The sequence below is a fragment of the Salminus brasiliensis genome, chromosome 2 (assembly GCF_030463535.1).
Source record: "Salminus brasiliensis chromosome 2, fSalBra1.hap2, whole genome shotgun sequence".
NCBI classification, from domain to species: Eukaryota; Metazoa; Chordata; class Actinopteri; order Characiformes; family Bryconidae; genus Salminus; species Salminus brasiliensis.
The window spans coordinates 53,990,818-54,009,593 of record NC_132879.1 but is presented as its reverse complement, the minus strand read 5'-3'; the positions used below and the strand labels follow the sequence as shown (position 1 = coordinate 54,009,593).

At 43.6% G+C, this 18,776-nt stretch overlaps 1 protein-coding gene across 4 annotated transcripts in view; it reads right to left on the bottom strand.

Annotated features, from left to right (window-relative positions):
* dock4b (dedicator of cytokinesis 4b) overlaps window positions 1-18,776 on the bottom strand; it is a 162,497-nt gene that overhangs the window by 33,650 nt on the left and 110,071 nt on the right. For 3 of the 4 annotated variants that reach the window (XM_072673179.1, XM_072673180.1, XM_072673182.1), the window contains exons 26-40: window positions 17,599-17,697; window positions 14,374-14,468; window positions 14,173-14,248; window positions 13,582-13,682; window positions 13,251-13,309; window positions 12,182-12,330; window positions 11,345-11,430; window positions 9,829-9,855; window positions 9,536-9,631; window positions 8,733-8,793; window positions 6,628-6,721; window positions 6,363-6,511; window positions 4,690-4,776; window positions 1,564-1,668; window positions 1,205-1,346 (exon numbers count right to left, since the gene is read on the bottom strand). In XM_072673179.1, the coding sequence (XP_072529280.1) occupies window positions 1,205-1,346; window positions 1,564-1,668; window positions 4,690-4,776; window positions 6,363-6,511; window positions 6,628-6,721; window positions 8,733-8,793; window positions 9,536-9,631; window positions 9,829-9,855; window positions 11,345-11,430; window positions 12,182-12,330; window positions 13,251-13,309; window positions 13,582-13,682; window positions 14,173-14,248; window positions 14,374-14,468; window positions 17,599-17,697 (1,426 nt within the window). The remainder of the gene's footprint in view (window positions 1-1,204; window positions 1,347-1,563; window positions 1,669-4,689; window positions 4,777-6,362; window positions 6,512-6,627; window positions 6,722-8,732; window positions 8,794-9,535; window positions 9,632-9,828; window positions 9,856-11,344; window positions 11,431-12,181; window positions 12,331-13,250; window positions 13,310-13,581; window positions 13,683-14,172; window positions 14,249-14,373; window positions 14,469-17,598; window positions 17,698-18,776) is intronic. The other variant, XM_072673181.1, reaches the window with a different exon arrangement.

Sequence of the window (18,776 nt, the reverse complement as noted above, 5' to 3'; positions counted from 1 at the left end):
ATGCAGTTTGACCGCTCCTGTCTGCTCTAATTGCACTCGGGAGAAAGTCTCATATTTGGCACTCTCCAGCCTTCCACATATCCGTCCCGTCAACCGAGGCTGCGTCTGCGCCCTGGAGTTTACCAGAACCAAGTGCAGTCAAAATGGGACAGGATCGATTTTCTGTCAGCGTGCAGACGTATACTTACAGCAGGCTACTACGATCTTGTGCCTGCTCAAAACAAAAAAGCCCATCCACCCCTCATCGGAGATGCTGTTCCGAGCAGTAAACAAGCTAGAAAAGCACTGAGGGGGGAGAAGACAACTGGTACAACACCACACTTTAGATAAAAATTAATATCAATACAAACACTGATATTTTATCATATGATTATTATTTTCTTAGTCCAAAAGATGCGGCCTAATTGACAAGAAAGTCATAAATGACCTGTGCAACGTCATTCTACATGATGTCATCCGAATCCTGTACCTGAGTGAAAGTTCCTAGCGCGATTGCTAAATATTAAACGTTACTTTTCCTCATGCATTTTCGCAAAACAGTAGGACCTAGGACCTTGCTTTACCTTATTTTCCTTGGATACAAACACTCAAGCAGCGAAGAACAGCCTGTAAACAAGGAGCCGTTCTCAGAGAAGGAGTTTTGTAGCCATGCAGGCCATAAGTCAAAGCATTCATGTGAACCAATGAACCAATCACGCAACCCCACGTGCGGCCACTCCTGGGCTCGAAAACAGCTCTTACATTTGACCAGATATAGTGAACTCTGAGAGCAAGTGGGCCGGTATCTGAGATGCTATCACACTTCGCCCGGGACCCTGTTGTTGATCACGTCCTTTTGGACATCAGTCAAATTGCGAACGTTGGCCAAGACGATGCTTTTGCACTCTGCTGCAACTGACTGGTGTGCTGAACCGGCCCTGAACCGGGCTGAGGTCATAATATTCTGATATGAATGTGTAAATATATATGATGACACTTATATATTATGATATCATATCAGGGGTATCTACAGATTCCAACCTATAAAAAGCACAAGGGAACACAGCTGTTGTTAAGTCTGCAGCACAAACTCCAGTAAGGTCATGATAGCTGCTGAATGCCAAGAATGAGGGTCTACAACAGAGGTAACAATACCAGAGAGTGTTAATAAGAGGTATTGATTCTCACTGCTCTTTGTTGTATGTGTGCGTAACAGAGAGGATACACTGGGCCTCGGCCTGGTAGATGGTCTGGTCTGGCTGGTTGGCGTGTTGCATGGCAATGGCATGAGGGAATTCACTGAGCATGCGCTGCTGGAAGGCCTCCAAGCGCTCGTAGTCATGACCACGACACACAAACTCCTTATTCTGCAAAGACCACACACACACACACACACACACACACACACATCACAGACAGAGATCCAGACACAGACACACACTTTAATCAAGTGCAGACTGTGGCTTACAGTGCCATCAAGTGGACTCCAAAGAAATAAAGGAAGACACTATGCACTCTGTAGAAAGTAGGGACACAATGGAGCCCTGCTTTATCTGTGTTAGGTACTAAAGGATTACCACTTACCCTCAAAAAGAAGGGAAACTTCTTCCCATAGAAGCCCACCCTGAAGAACTCTGGCTCCAGTCTCTGCTGGTCCATTATTTTATCATACAGAGAGGCCTCCATCATCTACTCATTTCAGATATTTCAGAAAGAAAAACAAGCAGAATATGAACATTTGATATTAGTCACTGATAATTGTCACTGCTGCTTTAAAACCTTCATATTTACCAAATGACAAATTTACAGGAGGAGAAACAACTTTCTTAAGTTTTAATAGAAGTGAATACAACAAGAATTTATTAAGAATTTATAAAAAAAAAAGTATTTTAAGTCATTTTGGAGAATTTCTATTGGTCCTTAAAATTCTGACACAATGTAAAGATCAACTGCCAGATTCACATTATGTCAAAAAGTTCAAATCTACAAAAATTTAGATACAAGCTTTCTGAAAAAAATTTCTGAAAGCCCCCAACTCTGGAATACCCTTCCAGATAATGTCTGGGACTCAAAGTCTCAAAGATACATTCTAAATCTTCAAGTCTAGGCAAAAACCTCTTTGTTTAGTCTAGATTTGGGTAATAAATGTTTTCTTTGGCTTCATGGACACAGGAAACTCATGAACTGAGATGCTGGAGCTGTCGTCCCGCAACTTGCACATGATCACTCTGATTTGTGGACGATAGAGCAGAGGGATGCCAGTGTTTCAGGGCGCTACCATGTCTGTGTTACCTTCTGGCTCTCTCCTTTTAATTGGGCTGTTATAGTCAGATATAATCAGCCGGAGTCGTCAGACACACTCTGATAATGTTCACATTCTCTGTTCTCCATAAATTCAATCAGAACTAACTCTGTCTTTTTAGCTATTTCCGAGTTAATGACAGCCCGCCTGTTTGGCCTGACGGACACCTCAGACACTGGTGGAAGTTCGACTGTCAGGCTTTCTCTGCCACTTTCTTGCCTTTGGCTTGTTTCAGGCTGCTTTGCAACACCAGTTCTTTGCAACAAAAGTCCTTTACACATAAATTAAACATTTTTACATTGAAAAATTATGTCTTTCAACATAAAAATTCAATACTTCACTGAAATTAATGTCAACTGCATCAGTGCGCCAATAATATATCCCTATTAAAATCTGAACTGGTATATCCTGCTCTTTTTTAGAAGTATATCTTCCCTTATTTAATCTAAAAAACTTGAAAAATGCTCATTTCAGCCCTTTCAACATCAGTACAGAAGACTGAAATTCCAGATATTTACCTAAAATCTTTCTTGAGCTACTTTCTGGATGTACTGATTCTGGAACCCCCAGACTGCATCACGCAAGGGGGACTACAGTGAAATTGTGGTCAAGGCCTATCGACTATGTGAGGAATATGCTCTTGTTTAAACTGCTGTGTTTGTTTGTGTGTTTGTGTAGCTGTTAGTTACACATGTTTCTTTTGTTTTATTGTTAAAATGGTAATTCTTTCACAGTTCTGCTGGAATATAAGCCATTTCAGCAGAGGATAGATTAAAAAAATGTTCACTGAAACTATCTCGAAAAGCTTAACCTCTCACTTTTGTATTAAATGAAGAGCTTAAGTCTTGCGGACCTGCTCCAAACTGGAGGAGTATCTGTCAGAACTGAGTCCTTATAACCGCTATTAAATGGCTTTGATTGCCAGTCATGCTTGTCATTTTCAGTTTGAGGTGTATTCCAGGCACATTCTTACATATGCTTTGGGAATGGAAGGCTGTTGCAGACTTCTGGAAGTTTGTAAAACCTGCTATAATGAAAAAGTTAAATTTCAATTATGAGACAAACCCTGCCCTTTGTTTATTAAATGACGGTGAAGCCGTCACAGTTAATCAACGTACAACGCCATCCTCTGGGTTCACTGCAGCTAAAAAGCCAATTATTCAGATTTGGTTTACCCCTCAGTTTTAATATACAGAGTTTCTGGTTCCTCAAGTCTCAGTAGAATTGTGGCGTTTGAAGGAATGACTGCAAGGTTAAAGAAATCCCAGCCCAAAACAATAGAAGCTTGGGCTGAAATAACATCTGCTATTGAAGATTGTTTATATATATATATATATATATATATATATGGATACAAACACAGATACATACATTCTGAAACCTTACATTACACACACACACACACACACATATATATATATGAAACCTTATGTGTGTGTAATGTAAGGTTTCAGAGCACATGTATGTATCTGTGTTTGTATCCATGTATGATTTGTTTTTAAACAAAAGAGTACCTCCTCCACTTTTTGGTCCTCTATTAAATTAATTAATTAATAAAAATGTTTTCCCTCTTTATGTGGTTTTTGTATTTTGTGACTTTTCTGAGCATTTAGACCCTCTTACTTATTCGTATGTACATGTTACTCCCTGGATATATGGACATAATTTTAGTTATTACTGTAAATAAGTAAAAAAAAAAGTCTATACAGTCCTCAGAAGAGAGGTCAATTATTTACCATAAAGTATTTATGTGTATGTATGTAAAACCCAATAAATATTTAACGATAAAATCACACACACACAAAAACATTGTTGAAATTACATTCCATAAACATGTTATTAATATCAGTTGTACAAAACTAAAAAAGGAAAATCTAACAGATTAAGTAAATGAGATAGTTTATGCAAATATAAGCAGGACTTTTCAGTTGAACTGATTGATGTTTATTGTTTGGATTTTTTTTGTATCATTTTAAATTATTGTTTTGATTATTGTGTGCGTCCCCAATAATGTACATAACCATCTTGCCACCCCTCCTCTACTTCTCTCCACCCCTGTTGCTAAATGTTAGATTTTTTTACTATCCATTGCATAATATATGATGTCATGTTTAAAAAAAACTATTAAAATATCTATTATTCAGGAAATCATACAAAAAAACCCTGAACTAACTGTACTCTGAAATGCCCATTCATAACCAGTAACTTCTCCAGGATAAATTCTCATATCAGCAAGAGTTTGAGACCAAAACTGATTCTGATTACAGTGTACGCTTAAAAAAAGGTCAAATAAACAAAACAAAACACAGCAAACTTAAAAACAACCTGCTCCAAACCTCACAAACACTTCAAATCCACCTCCTCAACCTTCTCCCATATTAAACCTATTACCACAGAGCAGTACCTACCCTCATCTTGCTTAAGTTCCTGTAATCATAATATGATTCATACTGGTCTGCCAGCTCTCTGCACAGGAGGATGCCGTTCTCCCAGCACTGTGGGGGAAAAAAAGACAAAAGCCATGTGACCCCCTTGTAGTTCCATTAACCTCCACTGGGAGGTGCTAGATGATCACCAACACAGTTTGTAGGGAAGCGCTTTCTCAGTGTGTGAAGCGTGCTGTGCTGTGACGCTAATTAAACTGAAGGTTTTCCACCCTGCAGCTTCATGATCCTTCAGCAATGACGCACAGATGTCTCGAGACGAGAATACACAAGTGTAGTGGAAGGAGAGTCGTTTTTTTAATTCTGGAATTCGAGGAGCTGAAGACGGCTGCGCTGATTATGTCAATTCTGCTCTGTTTTGATGAATAACTACCGGAAAGACGATCTCCAACTGATGTTTTGATGGGATGATGATGGTGTCTATGTACGCACATGCTTCTGTGCAATGGGAGAAGGTGGGAGAGATGCTGGCATATTGGGGAATGTAGAAAACAGAGAATGCACAAAGGAAGTACGGGAAGGAGGAACGGTACATCGTCAAAACAGATGTGGGCTGTTATTCCTTTAACACTCCGAATCCATGTGTTCGGTTAAGGACAACAGATTTGAGCTAGGAATATTAGCTATTACATCATCACAAATCATATCTTTAATAAGAGGGCAGTGGTGGCTCAGCTCACATTTACATTTATGGCATTTAGCCGACGCTCTTATCCAGAGGATCCAAGGTAACTTGATCACAGAGGTGGGCCAACGTAGTGTTAGGAGTCTTGCCCAGGGACTCTTATTGGTGTGGTGCAGCATACGGTCACCCAGACTGGGAATCGAACCCTGGTCTCCCACATGGTGTAATAGCTCACTGGCCGCTAGTGGTTTTATCTGTTTTGCCACACCAGGCTACTGATGACAGGGTTGCGGGTTTGAAAAGTAAGCAATCAGCCAATTTTCAGTACCAACCGGCCATAACATTAGCACCACTGACAGGTGAAGTGAAAAACACTGATTTCTCTTCATCTTTGGTGGCTTCATCTGTCAAGGGGTGGGATCTAAGTGAACAGTCAGTTCTTGAAGGTGATGAAGGTGTTAAAAGCAGGAGAAATTGCCAGTTGGGTCATCAGAACATCAGGCAGGTCTTGTAGGGTCTTGTTTTTCCTGGGATGAGGTGGTCAGCACCTACCAAAAGTGCTCTAAGAAAGGACAACCGGTGAACAGCGACAGGGTCATGGGCACCTAAGGCTCATTGATGTGACCCATGGAGGCCCCACCAATGTATTAAAGGAGCTGCTACTAATGTTAGTTAGTCCTGGTGCCCACAAGACAAGGTCCATGCCTCAAATGGTCAGATCTGTTGTGGTGATCTAAGGGGGGCCTACTCAGTATTAGACAGGTGGTGCTAATGTTATGGCTTCAGTACATTATTTAAAATGTTTTGACTGCAGGCACTTGCTGCTTGGTGTTCAGACTCTCAGGCTGATGTTCTCAGGCTATTGTTGGCCTTGGATTCTAATCTAGACCTGATTAGATCTCTAATTCAGATGGTTTGATTGTTCGAGTGATGGTTGATTATCCAGTCAAATAAATGAAGCAAAGCAAGTACAAAAGGAAGGGCATGAGTAAGGTGTAGCATGATCTGGGACCTTTCCACGGTCGAAGTTCTGGATGATGGTCAGGTGCAGGTACTCCTTCCTCTGCCATTCGCTCTGCATGGGGTAATTCAGGAACTCTCTCAGTGGCCTCTCCGACCACTCCAGCAGCTCATCATACAGCAGCAGGGTGTAGGAGGCCTCTAAACACATATAAACACACACACATACACCCAGTCACAAAACACACTCCACAAGGCAGCCCCTGAAACCCCTTTCCCTGTGGAACATCTTCAGGTTCCCCCATCAGTGCCGTTACCTGTGAAGTTCTGAGCTTTCATGTGCAGGTCGTACAGCTTGTGGATGTAGCGGATGTACATCTCCTCCTTATTCAGCTCAGTTTTGTAGAAGTTCTGCAGAGGAGAAAGAAAGACAGAGATGGAGAAGGTTGAGAGATGTGGGTTTTTTCTTCTGCTGTATCAAATGTATGAAACATCCTATCCCCCCGGACACATCCTATCCCCCCGGACACATCCTATCCCCCCCGGACACATCCTATCCCCCCGGACACATCCTATCCCCCCCGGACACATCCTATCCCCCCCGGACACATCCTATCCCCTCGGACACATCCTTTCCCCCCCGGACACATCCTATCCCCCCCAGACACATCCTATCCCCCCCGGACACATCCTATCCCCTCTGACGTCATCTTACAGAAGGACTATTTAGGACCCAATGCATTAGCCAGCCGATGTAGCTAGCCTGCTACTCGTTAGCCAGCCGATGTAGTTGGCAGCAAAGCTGATCCCCCTAGGATTGGATTAGCTAGCATGCTACTAGTTAGCCAGCGGAGCTGATCCCCCTAGGATTGTATTAGCCAGCATGCTACTAGTTAGCCAGTTGAGCTGATCCCCCTAGGACTGTATTAGCCAGCATGCTACTGGTTAGCCAGTGGAGCTGATCCCCCTAGGATTGTATTAGGTAGCATGCTACTAGTTAGCCAGTGGAGCTGATCCCCCTAGGCTTGTATTAGGTAGCATGCTACTAGTTAGCCAGTGGAGCTGTTCCCCCTTGGACTGTATTAGCTAGCATGCTACCAGTTAGCCAGTGGAGCTGATCCCCCTAGGATTGGATTAGGGGGCATGCTACCAGTTAACCAGTGGAGCTGATCCCCCTAGGATTGTATTAGGTAGCATGCTACTAGTTAGCCAGTGGAGCTGATCCCCCTAGGATTGGATTAGGGGGCATGCTACCAGTTAGCCAGTGGAGCTGATCCCCCTAGGATTGTATTAGGTAGCATGCTACTAGTTAGCCAGTGGAGCTGATCCCCCTAGGATTGGATTAGGGGGCATGCTACCAGTTAGCCAGTGGAGCTGATCCCCCTAGGATTGTATTAGCCAGCATGCTACTGGTTAGCCAGTTGAGCTGATCCCCCTAGGATTGTATTAGGTAGCATGCTACTAGTTAGCCAGTTGAGCTGATCCCCCTAGGGTGGTATTAGCTAGCATGCTACCAGTTACCCAGTGGAGCTGATCCCCCTAGGATTGTATTAGGTAGCATGCTACTAGTTAGCCAGTTGAGCTGATCCCCCTAGGGTGGTATTAGCTAGCATGCTACCATTTACCCAGTGGAGCTGATCCCCCTAGGATTGTATTAGCCAGCATGCTACTGGTTAGCCAGCCGAGTTGCCCCCCACCCTTCATGGTGTGTTTTATCTAGTGGTAGTCATTTTTTTAGCGCATTATTATTTTATTTGGATCTCAATTGCTGAACTGCATATCAGCTTTATATGCCAGTGTAGCAACCACAATATCATATAGTTGAACTTGAGCTAATATGTGATTCAGATTGAATAAATAAGGTTAAATAGCGACGCTTGTTGCTATTTAACAGTAAATATCTTTTCATTAATTTTAATCTGGCATATAAGTACAACAGCCGTGTGAAGATGGACAATTAATCACATGTGCGATTTTAACCAATGGAGCAGTCGAGGGGATAGGATGTGTCCGGGGGGGATAGGATGTGTCATTGTCCACCCACATAGCCAGGTGATTGTGGGTACTTGTTTTGCTGGTTGCATGGATGGGAACTCCAGCGCTGGCGTGCGAGCAATAGAGCCATCACTGAGGGACAAGCTTTTCTGCCCGACACTCGGAGCAGCTGGAGAATGAATAATCCTGACCAGCCATGGGCCAGAACCTGGCATTAGATCAGCCCTTCTCCACTGCTGAGGAAATGCTGGACCAGAGTCTTACACCAACATCTCATCATTGTGACCTGCTGGACTTAAGGCCCCTCTGTGTGTGTCATAATCCGCTTTACTGCGAGTCCACAAGTATGGACTAAACTGCAGTGCGAGCGAGCGAGTGGGCAGGTGATGTAATACAGCTGATGCTGAATGCAGAGAGTGGAGCTCACCAGCAGACTGACAGTACAGCCAATCTTCTTCCCGTCCACCTCCCCGAGCTTCATACAGTCCCTAGAGAAAACACAATAAGCCATCATTTTTTGTATAATACTTTCATGGACATCTGAGTGTGTATGTGTGTGTGAAGATGGCCAATACAGCCAACATGGAATATCGCAATACTCGATTTTATAAGACTTTATATTAAGGAAAACAAATTATTATAATAATAATTAATTTTATAAATCTAATAAAAAATATATATATATATAATTAGATGTTTTTTAACCGTTTATTCATCTTGCATTAAGCTTTATTCAGAATCATGTAGTCACTTGTAATAATGCTCATAAAACACTGTTACCACCCTGTTACGCAAATAATTGCACATGGATTATGACCTAAATATAAATGTTATTAGTGTGACTAGAGTCAATTTGCCTTTAAATGACAAATTCAATATCTATTCATGGCAAAACGTCCAGGGAAGGCTTTCTACTAGATTTTGACGCATTGCTGTGAGAATTTGATTGCTCAACAAAAGTGTGAGGCATGAGGCACGAAGATGTTGGACGATCACCATCCCAACTCATCATCCCCAACTCCCAGACTCATCCTGAATGGAGCATCACCGTCCATTATTCCAGAGAACCCAGTTCCTCCACTGCTCCACAGCTCAAAGCTGGGGGGCTTTATACCCCTCTAGCCCACCCACGGCATTACTTACAATGAAACCTACTATATTATACTGTCCACTGTACATTGGACAGTGTGGGTGTTAGCGTGGGTGTATGGGGGTCAGTGTTTTTCCCACCTGTAGTCGAGCAGCCTTTCCATCAATCGCGTTACCGTGGCAATCAGCGAGATTCCACTCTCTCTCCATGTCTCTCTCTCTATCTTCTTTAGAAGACTAAAACACACACACATAGAAAGCAGAGCACAGGTCATTCTTAAGCTCACATTTCGTGCATATTTTATACACTCCCATTGCCTCTCCTTCATCGTTTTTCCACGCACACCACACGCGCACACACACACACACACACACTCACACACACACACACAACCCCTACTCACATATCTACCCACATGAACAGAGTGGCTTACCTAGGGTATGGACCAAACAGAGGAATTCTACTCCAGGAAAGCAGAGACGAAATAAAGTCATATTAATAGATTAATGTCAGCAACACTCACTCAGACCAGTTAGTATACGGTTAGTACTGTTAGTGTAGAGAGCAAGAGAGAGAGAGAGAGAGAGAGAGAGAGAGTATAAAGCAAATGACGCACCACCAGTGCTTGAAGTGGGCCAGTACTCGGCAGTACCCTGGACTACATTTTAACACGTCTCACAAGCTGCCCGTTTTCTTTCCTGCCCATTTAAACTTCTCTTCTGTTCATGAGGTTGCTATACACGAATCAGCCATAACATTAGAACCACTGACAGATGAGGTTTTCTACAGCGGCATCATCTGTCAAGGGGTGGGATCTACATATTAGCTGAACAGTCAGTTCTTGAAGGGTCAGACTGTCACGGTCAGAACATCAGGCAGGTCTTGTGGGTCTTTTTCTGGTATGCAGTGGTCAGTATCTACCAAAAGTGGTCCAAGAAAGGACAACCGGTAAACCAGCAACACGGTCATGGGCACCTTAAGGCTCAACGATGAGATCCATGGAGGCCCCACCCACCTCACAACTTAAAGGTGCCCAGCTGTGGCAGTGAACACACACACTAGTGAACTAAGGGCAGTGAGAGCACAGACAAGTCCAGCGCCCAGGGAGCAGAGAAGGCGAAGGGCTTTGCTCAAGGGCCCAGGTATCGAACCCACAACCCTGTCATCAATAGCCTGGAGCTCTAACCGCTGAGCCACCGCTGCACCTTAGGACTTAGGACAGCTTAGGACTTAATCAGCTGCCAGATACCACAGCAGGACACCTTCAGAGGTCTTGTGGAGTCCATGCCTCGTATGGTCACACCTGTTGTGGGCCTGCATAATTGTAGGCAGGTGGTGCTATGTTATGGCTGATAGACTAGTGATGTTAATACTCTATTGCTTGCTGCTCAGAAAGGGCAGAGACTGAGACTGTCGGCTGAGTGGAGCGAAGATGTAACACACAGCAGTACACTCCTATAATACATAGTATTATACGGTTGAAATTATACGTGTGTGTGTGTGTGCATGTGTGTGTTTGGGTGTGATTTGAATACTGGCACTTCTTTGGTTTCCACTTCAAGCACTGCATGCCACCATCACTGATACACTGAAGCACTGAGGGAGAATTGTATGGACAGGCAGAGATGCTGAACAGTGTAAGAACAGAAAAGTGAATTAGCACTGTGCTGAAGATACAGCCTTGGACCAGGCACAGACAGACACAAGCACACACACACACACACACACACACACACACACAGCTAGTGACATGCAGGGCAACCAACCTTCTGATAGCACAAAAGAAGGCCTCAAACAAATGGACTTACTGACATCAGTGTTTACCCACCACTTTATTAAGCCCACAGCTTGGTGTTTGCCCACGAACAGGCTGGACACTATCCTTGACAAATGGAGTAAAGCCGTGTGTGTGGTACACTGTGCTGATACTCCCCTAATATCACACTCACATGCTGTTGAAGAGCTCTCGGTACGTTTCGTCCCCTTTTCCCTCCGACATCAGACTGTCAAGCTTGTCTATAAGTTTGGCCTCCACCTAAGACAAAAGAACGGCATATGACAAAAGTATTGGGACACCTGCTCATTCAACATTTCTTCTGAAATCAAGCATATTAAAGAGAGCTGGTCCTGCTTTTGTTGGAGTGACGGCCTCTACTGTCAAAGGAAGAAGGCTTTCAACTAGATTTTGGAGAAGGATTGCTGTGAGGGTTTGATTGCATTCAGCGACAAAAGTGTTGAGTGATCACCAGCACAACTCATCATCCCCAACTCCCCAACTCATCACCAAAGTATTGGATGGAGCACCATCCATCATTCCAGAGAACACAGTTCTTCCATTGCTCCACAGCTTAATACTGGGCGGCTTTATACCCCACTCTAGCCCACACCTGGCATTAGGCATGGGGCCAACTGCCTCATGTTTATCTGCTCCAGTGTGTCCTAATCTATTGGCAGTACTTCTCTACAGGGACTAGGCTGAACGGGACAAGCTGTGTGCGTGTGCCTTTGCACATCTGTGTCAGCAATGGGTGCTACTTCAAGTAGCTGAATGCAGTTTTTGGAAGGGATGTCCACAAACATTTGGACACACAGTGTAGTGTCTGCTAATACATGTATTATGTATTTCTGCACGGTTCCTGTTACCGCCGCTTTGACCTCACCGCGTCCTTCAAGATGAAAAGACTGAGTATCCGTCTGTCTGTCTGTCGGCCTCTCTCCCTGTCTATCAGACTGCTCTGAGCACTACGTGATCTGACTGTTAACAGCAGCAGGGGGCGCTATTCCACCTGTTTGAAGTTGCCGCTCCTGCGCTGTTCCCAGTCCATCATGTCGTGGAAGATGGGAATCATCACATTCCTCAGATCCGGCTGAGGAACCAGCGTCACCTCCAGAAATGGACCGATCATGGCAGGGATGAAGTTCAGCTTGTGTTCTCCTTAAGGAAAGAAAGAGAGAGAGGGGGAATGTGAGCGAGAGACAATAAGAGAGAAAGAGAGGGAGGACTTTACATGGTATTGACTTGTAAACAAGTACAAAAGAAGGTTCTATGATTACCTCAAGTCACCAATTTTAGTGTTCTTTAACCCTCTGGAGTCTATAAGGGCATTTCTCCATTTTTGCATATCTTCTCAAATTCCTTACATATAAGAAATACTCACATATTTTATACCAAAGTGTTCAAAACAATCTCAGCTCTCATTAAAATAAGACCCTATGTGACCCAGAGCGCAGTGAGAAGATATACTCTGACCCTAAACCAGACAAACTGAGGAAATTTTTAGCAATTCTTCATATTTCCTATGAAAACATGCCTTTACTCATGTGGACGAATCATCCTGGTGCTTGAACGGGTTCACCCAAATCTTATGGGCAAAGTGCTTGTAAGGCATCGGTCAAATAATCTTTTGTAGCACATTTATGCTTAAAAGAGCAGTGCAAAGTATGGACAAAAGTATTGGGACACCTACACATTCCACCTACAGGAGCTTCTATGACGTCCCATTCTAACCCCAATAGGCTGTATTAATATGGAGTTGGTCCCCCTTTGCTCTCAGCTCTACCAGCAGCAGCAGGTCTGGAGCTCTGCTGCAGTTATTGAGTGTTGGAGACTTTTCTGCACTCTGCTCTGAGCTCAGCACTCGGCTCTGACCACCCAGCTCTGTAACTTGGTCTGACAGACACTCGGTGGTTCAATAATACCACTCACAGCTGATGGAGGTAGATCTAGGAGGGAGGAAATTTCACCAGCAGCGGTGGCTCCTATTACAGAACTGAGCTCTTCAGAACTCCATGAAGGCATGCTGTTTCCAAAGCCCTCCCTGAGGAAGGCCAGTATTCCTAGTGTCCTTCACTTACCTAAATTCTGCCACATGCTGAAGATTTCGCAGCCCATCATCACCCTCATGTCTCCATACCTACACACACATACAAACATACTGAACCCATCTTGACACAGTAAGGGAAGTAACTGCCCATAGTGCTCAACAGATCACCACGGGCAATGAAGCCATTTCCCAGAATGACTCTGAAGCAAGTGGGTGTGTAATATGTTAAGTAAAAAAAGTGGTCAATTCCCCGGGATTTCCGTGGGAATTCTGAAACACACACACACCCACACACACACCCACACACACACACACACACACACACCCACAGTGAGAACAGCGTAGGAGTAGGAGACACTCACTTTTCTAGGATTTTCTTCCTCTTGGACGGAGAGAAGGTCTCTAGTTGAAGGCAGGACTGGTTGATAAAGATGACGGACAGATAGAAGTAGGAGTCCCACACCTACACACACACACACACACATACACACACAAACAAACACACACACACATAAGCTCAGTCTAAATAGTGCACTCTATCAGACTCATTTAAACTCCTACTGCTACTGTCCTAATTAGCATAAGTAAACTTTTCATATAATTTGGGTGTGTTATTGTCTTAATTATTGGGTTACTGGTTAATTATTGGTTATATTTATATGTATAATCCTTTTTATTATTGTTTTAATACAAAATGTATTTAATTTAATACATAAAATGACTTATTAACTCTTGGTTCAGTTATTGGTTATATTTATATGTATAATTCCTAAGACATCAGACATGCATAAAATTTAATACTACAACAATTTCAAATATTTTTACAATGTATTTCAAGACTATTTTAGGAATTTTCACGGATCTGCAGGAACCCAGACACAGAAAACACACACACACACAAATGTGTTGTCACTCACACTTAAGTAAACACACCCTCCCACACCGACACATACCTTATAATCAAACTTGTCATTGAGGAAGTTCTTCCTCAGAGCGTCTGACAGGTAGAGCACGGTGGTGATGATGACACTGGAAAGCAAGCACGCCCATCAGTCACCGCCAGCATTACCATCATCTTCAATTATTCATAAACCTTCATCTGACAGACAGAACAGCCTTGAAATAATAACAGCAGCCGCTGACGAGGTGCTCACTTGTTGGTGACGAGCCGCATGACCGTCCAGTCTTTAGGAAACATCTCCGGCCGGATCAGGATCCGGAACACAGTGAAGAGCTGCAGGAGAAAGTCCTGACACAGGCAGGCAGAGAAACAAGCAACAAGCACGAATCAGCTACCAAACCACGGAGAGCTGCAGCTCAGCAAGACAAACAAGCAAGAACAGGAGGAATTCACCTACCCTGACATCCCATCGCAACCCTGACAAATGCTACACTATATGGCCAAATGTTTGTGGACACCCCTTCTAATGAATGCATTCTTCTCCTTTAAGCTGTACCCACTGCTGACACATTGGACCTATTGGCTCCATGCTGCCTAATGTCTGGCGTGGGCCAGAGGGGTATAATAAAGCCCCCCGGCATTGAGCTGTGGAGCAGTGGAAGAACTGTGTTCTCTGGAATGATGGTTGGTGCTCCATCCAGTACTTTTGGTAGGGGTTGGGGAGTTGAGGATGAGGTGGGGTGGTGATTATCCAACATCCTGACCTCACTAACGCTCTGGTACACTGTATGGACATGTGACAAGGGACACCTGCTTATACCCCGTATCTCTCGAAATCAAGGGTATTAGAAAGAGCTGATCCTGCTTTTGTAACTGTCTCTACTGTCCAGAGAAGATGTACTTCTACTGGATCTTGCAGGATTGCTGTGAGGATTTGATTGCACTCATCTGCAAGAGCGTTAGTGATATCAGGAAGTTGGATCATCAACACCACACCATCATCACCATCAGCCCCAACTCCTCAACTCATCCCAAATATATTGGATAGAGCACCATCTATCACATTTTGCTCAGTTTTCCTAGACGCGAGTAGCTCCTCCCTTTCTGCTTCACACTGCATTGCATTGTGGGATAATAGGGCCCATCATAACCATACCTCTCAATCTTGGATATTTGAGTATACTTAACTTTTACACTTTTATCTGTACTACACACTTTATACTTAAAGACTAGCTAGTCTTAGTAATTAGTATTCAATTGGGACGCACCCTTAGTTTCATTCTGAACACTGGACTGTTGGTCTCGTTTGTGGGGAAGTACTGTGCCAGGAAGTACGGTTTACTCTCCTTCTCGGCTCTGACCTCGGCCTGTTTTCACAATGTTTTTGGACAACGCTGTTGTCATTAAAGCCTGCAGGTGGGAGGTGTAATTTATGCTTGGATCCACCACAAAAGGACATGTGTTCTGGACAAGCTGTGGACTGAGGCCTGTAGAGTAATTTTACAGAAGTAATATGAATCGGGTTACGCAGCGTTACACAGTTCTCTGCCTGCTATATTTAATTATTTAAATATTATTAAATATTTGAGGGTAAATTGCTACACAATGCTGCTTTAAAGTAGTTCATTTAATACACTGCAGTACAATTGCTCAATTTCTTAGATAGTACAATAATAATAACAATATTAATAATTATTAATAAACACTCTGATATATGTTGCTCCATTTTAATACTGGAATATCTTTATTTAACAGTGTTGTTAATACACTATTATTACAAATTGCTCAGGTTTTAGGGTTAATAGGCTTTATTTATGCTCTGAGGCTTCATTAATGTAATTTACTTGATAACTACCCATTAAGTTATGAAGAGATCAGACATCAGACATGCTTACATTTAATAGTGCTAATACTATATTTTTACAATCTATTTTAGGAATTTTCACGGATCTGCAGGAACCCAGACACAGAAAACATCCACACACAAATGTATATATGGCCAAACAAATGTGTATATGGCCATGGTGCCAATAGGTCCAAACTCCTCTATCATGTGTACTTGTGAGCATCTGGCAGTTTACTCACCATTATAATTTCTGAATATATATACATATACGTATACATATTTTAAATATGAGACCTTCTGGATGCGTAACTTCTTTCTTAATGTTCTACTGGTTTCTCAGTCGATTCATACAGCTTCCTAAACCCCTGCTAACTACTTAAATTATGCGGCATTGCTTAGGACTAACATATAGGACTAAGTCTACACATGTATCTGCAGCTAGACTGGTTTTCTGTTATTGACAACACAGATTCCACATAATAAATCTTCAAGTACGGCTCGGCTCGACCCGCCATCCTTTAAGATTCGTGGAAGACAAGCATCCAGGCCTTTTTCTGTCCTGCACCAAAGTGGTGGAACGAACTTCCCCTGCAGAGTCACTCGCTGTCTTCAAACCCAGACTGAAGACCCTCCTCTTCTGAGAGTACTTGGGCGAAGTGTAGTGTAGAGTACTATAGTCTCCATACTGACTTGTGTTTAGTCGTATCTAAGCTTAGAGGGATCTTTGAATTTGAGTCTATTCAAACTATCTAAGGGTATTTCTGAGGAAACAGTGAAGCACTAAATGCCGTAAATGTAGAATATATACACTCATATGGAATTTTCCCCCTTTTCTCCCAATGTGGTGCAGCCAATTGCCCCACCCGTTCGTAGCTCCGCTAGCATTAGCAATACTCCCGACACTAGGAGGGTAAGGACTTGTAAACACATATCTCCTTCGATACATGAAAAGCCAGCCACCGCCTCTTTAGCTGGGCGCCAGGTCCAGGTCCCCAGCTCCACCACACCATCTAACACATGCCTGCGCCGCTTCAAGAGTGATGGGTGGAGAGAGCGCCATCTACCCACCTGGAGAGAGCATGGCGAATTGTGCTTTCCTGGACTCCGGCTGCTGATGGCAAAGCGACATGGCTCGGGATTCAAACTCGCGATTCCCATGCGGGCCATAGTGGTTGCCCATTAGACCGGTGAGCCTCTTAGAGCCCTGGATATTTACACTCTTAATAATAAAGGTGGTTTAAAGGGTTCTTTGCGTGATGCCATAGAACAGGGATGGGGAGCTGAGGGCCAGAGTCTTGAACACATCTTGAACACATCTACCAAACCTGGTAGTTAACAGGCGAGTGGAATTAGGTGTGTCTGAGCAGGACAAGCACAACACTGTGCAGGACTCGGGCCCTCCAGGACTGGGGTTTCCCATCCTCCATAGAAGAACCATAGCTGGAACCTCTTTTGTACAAGAGATGGGAGAGTAAAGGCTTCACATTATGCAATGGTCACACACACACATTTCTCTCACTAGCATGGTTCTTTATGGAAACAAAAGTGGTTCTTCTATGGCATTGCTCAAAGAACCCTGTGTGGCACCCTTTTTTTTGGACCTTTGGACCTAAATATGAGCTGATGTCTCACCCTCAGTTCATCCTTGTTGGTGAAGCTCTGCAGAAGCTGTTGATAGTGTTTGTCTTTCATCTGCTTCAGCAGAGCCAACAGACAGGCCACAAACTCCCCCTGAAACACACACACACACACACACACACACATACAAGAATGAACGCTACACATGCTAACATGGTAAAACACATTTATCCTATCCTTAAAAAACATACACCCTCAAAAAAACATCACAAACAAAGCTCGGGAACCTCCTCTGACCACAGGCAACAACATGACAATTACAGGCCGACAAGCCCCAAACCCTTCCGAAAATACACACACTTTAACAAAGGAAACACACACACGCCCTAACGGATGCACGTCCAATGCACGGTTGTTTAAAAAGACGAGTGTACCTCTGCCAGACATCAGTGTTTACACTGCGCTCACTTTGTGCACAGCTCTGTGTGTGCAGCTGCAGAGAAGCGGCATCAACCGGAGCCTCAACCCAGCTGCCATTCACAGCATAGCTCAACGCAGCAAGCGCAGTCCTGCGCGTCACATCAGAGGCAGGCGTTCTCCCGCGACTCACCTGCTGCTGGTGTGGAGCTGCTTTGAACTATAAAGCACTTTGATGGGCGCGCTGTAATTAACCAACCCTCAAGGATTTCTGTCTGTCTGTCTGTCTGTTTTCCTGATTTCCTTTCCCAGACTATCTTCCTGAAGAATGGCTGCTTCCATGCGGTTCCTAAACTGTTGCTACGTGGTCGCTAGGCTATTTTTACCAGGTGGTTGCCACAGTATACTACATGGCTGCTATGGCATTGCTATAAAATAGCTATGTGGTCACTAGGGTGCTTTTGCTAGATGGTTGATACATGCGATGGAGTCGCTAGGAAGATGCTAAGTGGTTTTTAATGCATTGCAAGGTAGTTGCTATGGTGTTGCTAAAGGGTTGCTATGGTATCCCAAGTGATTCTAAGTAGGTGCTGTAATATCCCAGGAGTCTGCTATGAAGTTACTAGGTGGTTTCTAAGACAAATACCACAAAAAGTGGTTGCTATGATATCCCTGATATGATATGATTGCAATGCTGTTGCTATACCCTGTAGTTTCTATGGGGTTGCTAGGAAGTTGCGAATTTGTTACTAAGATGTTGCTATGTGGTTACTATGATATTGCTAGATGATTGCTATGGGATTTTAAGGCGATTA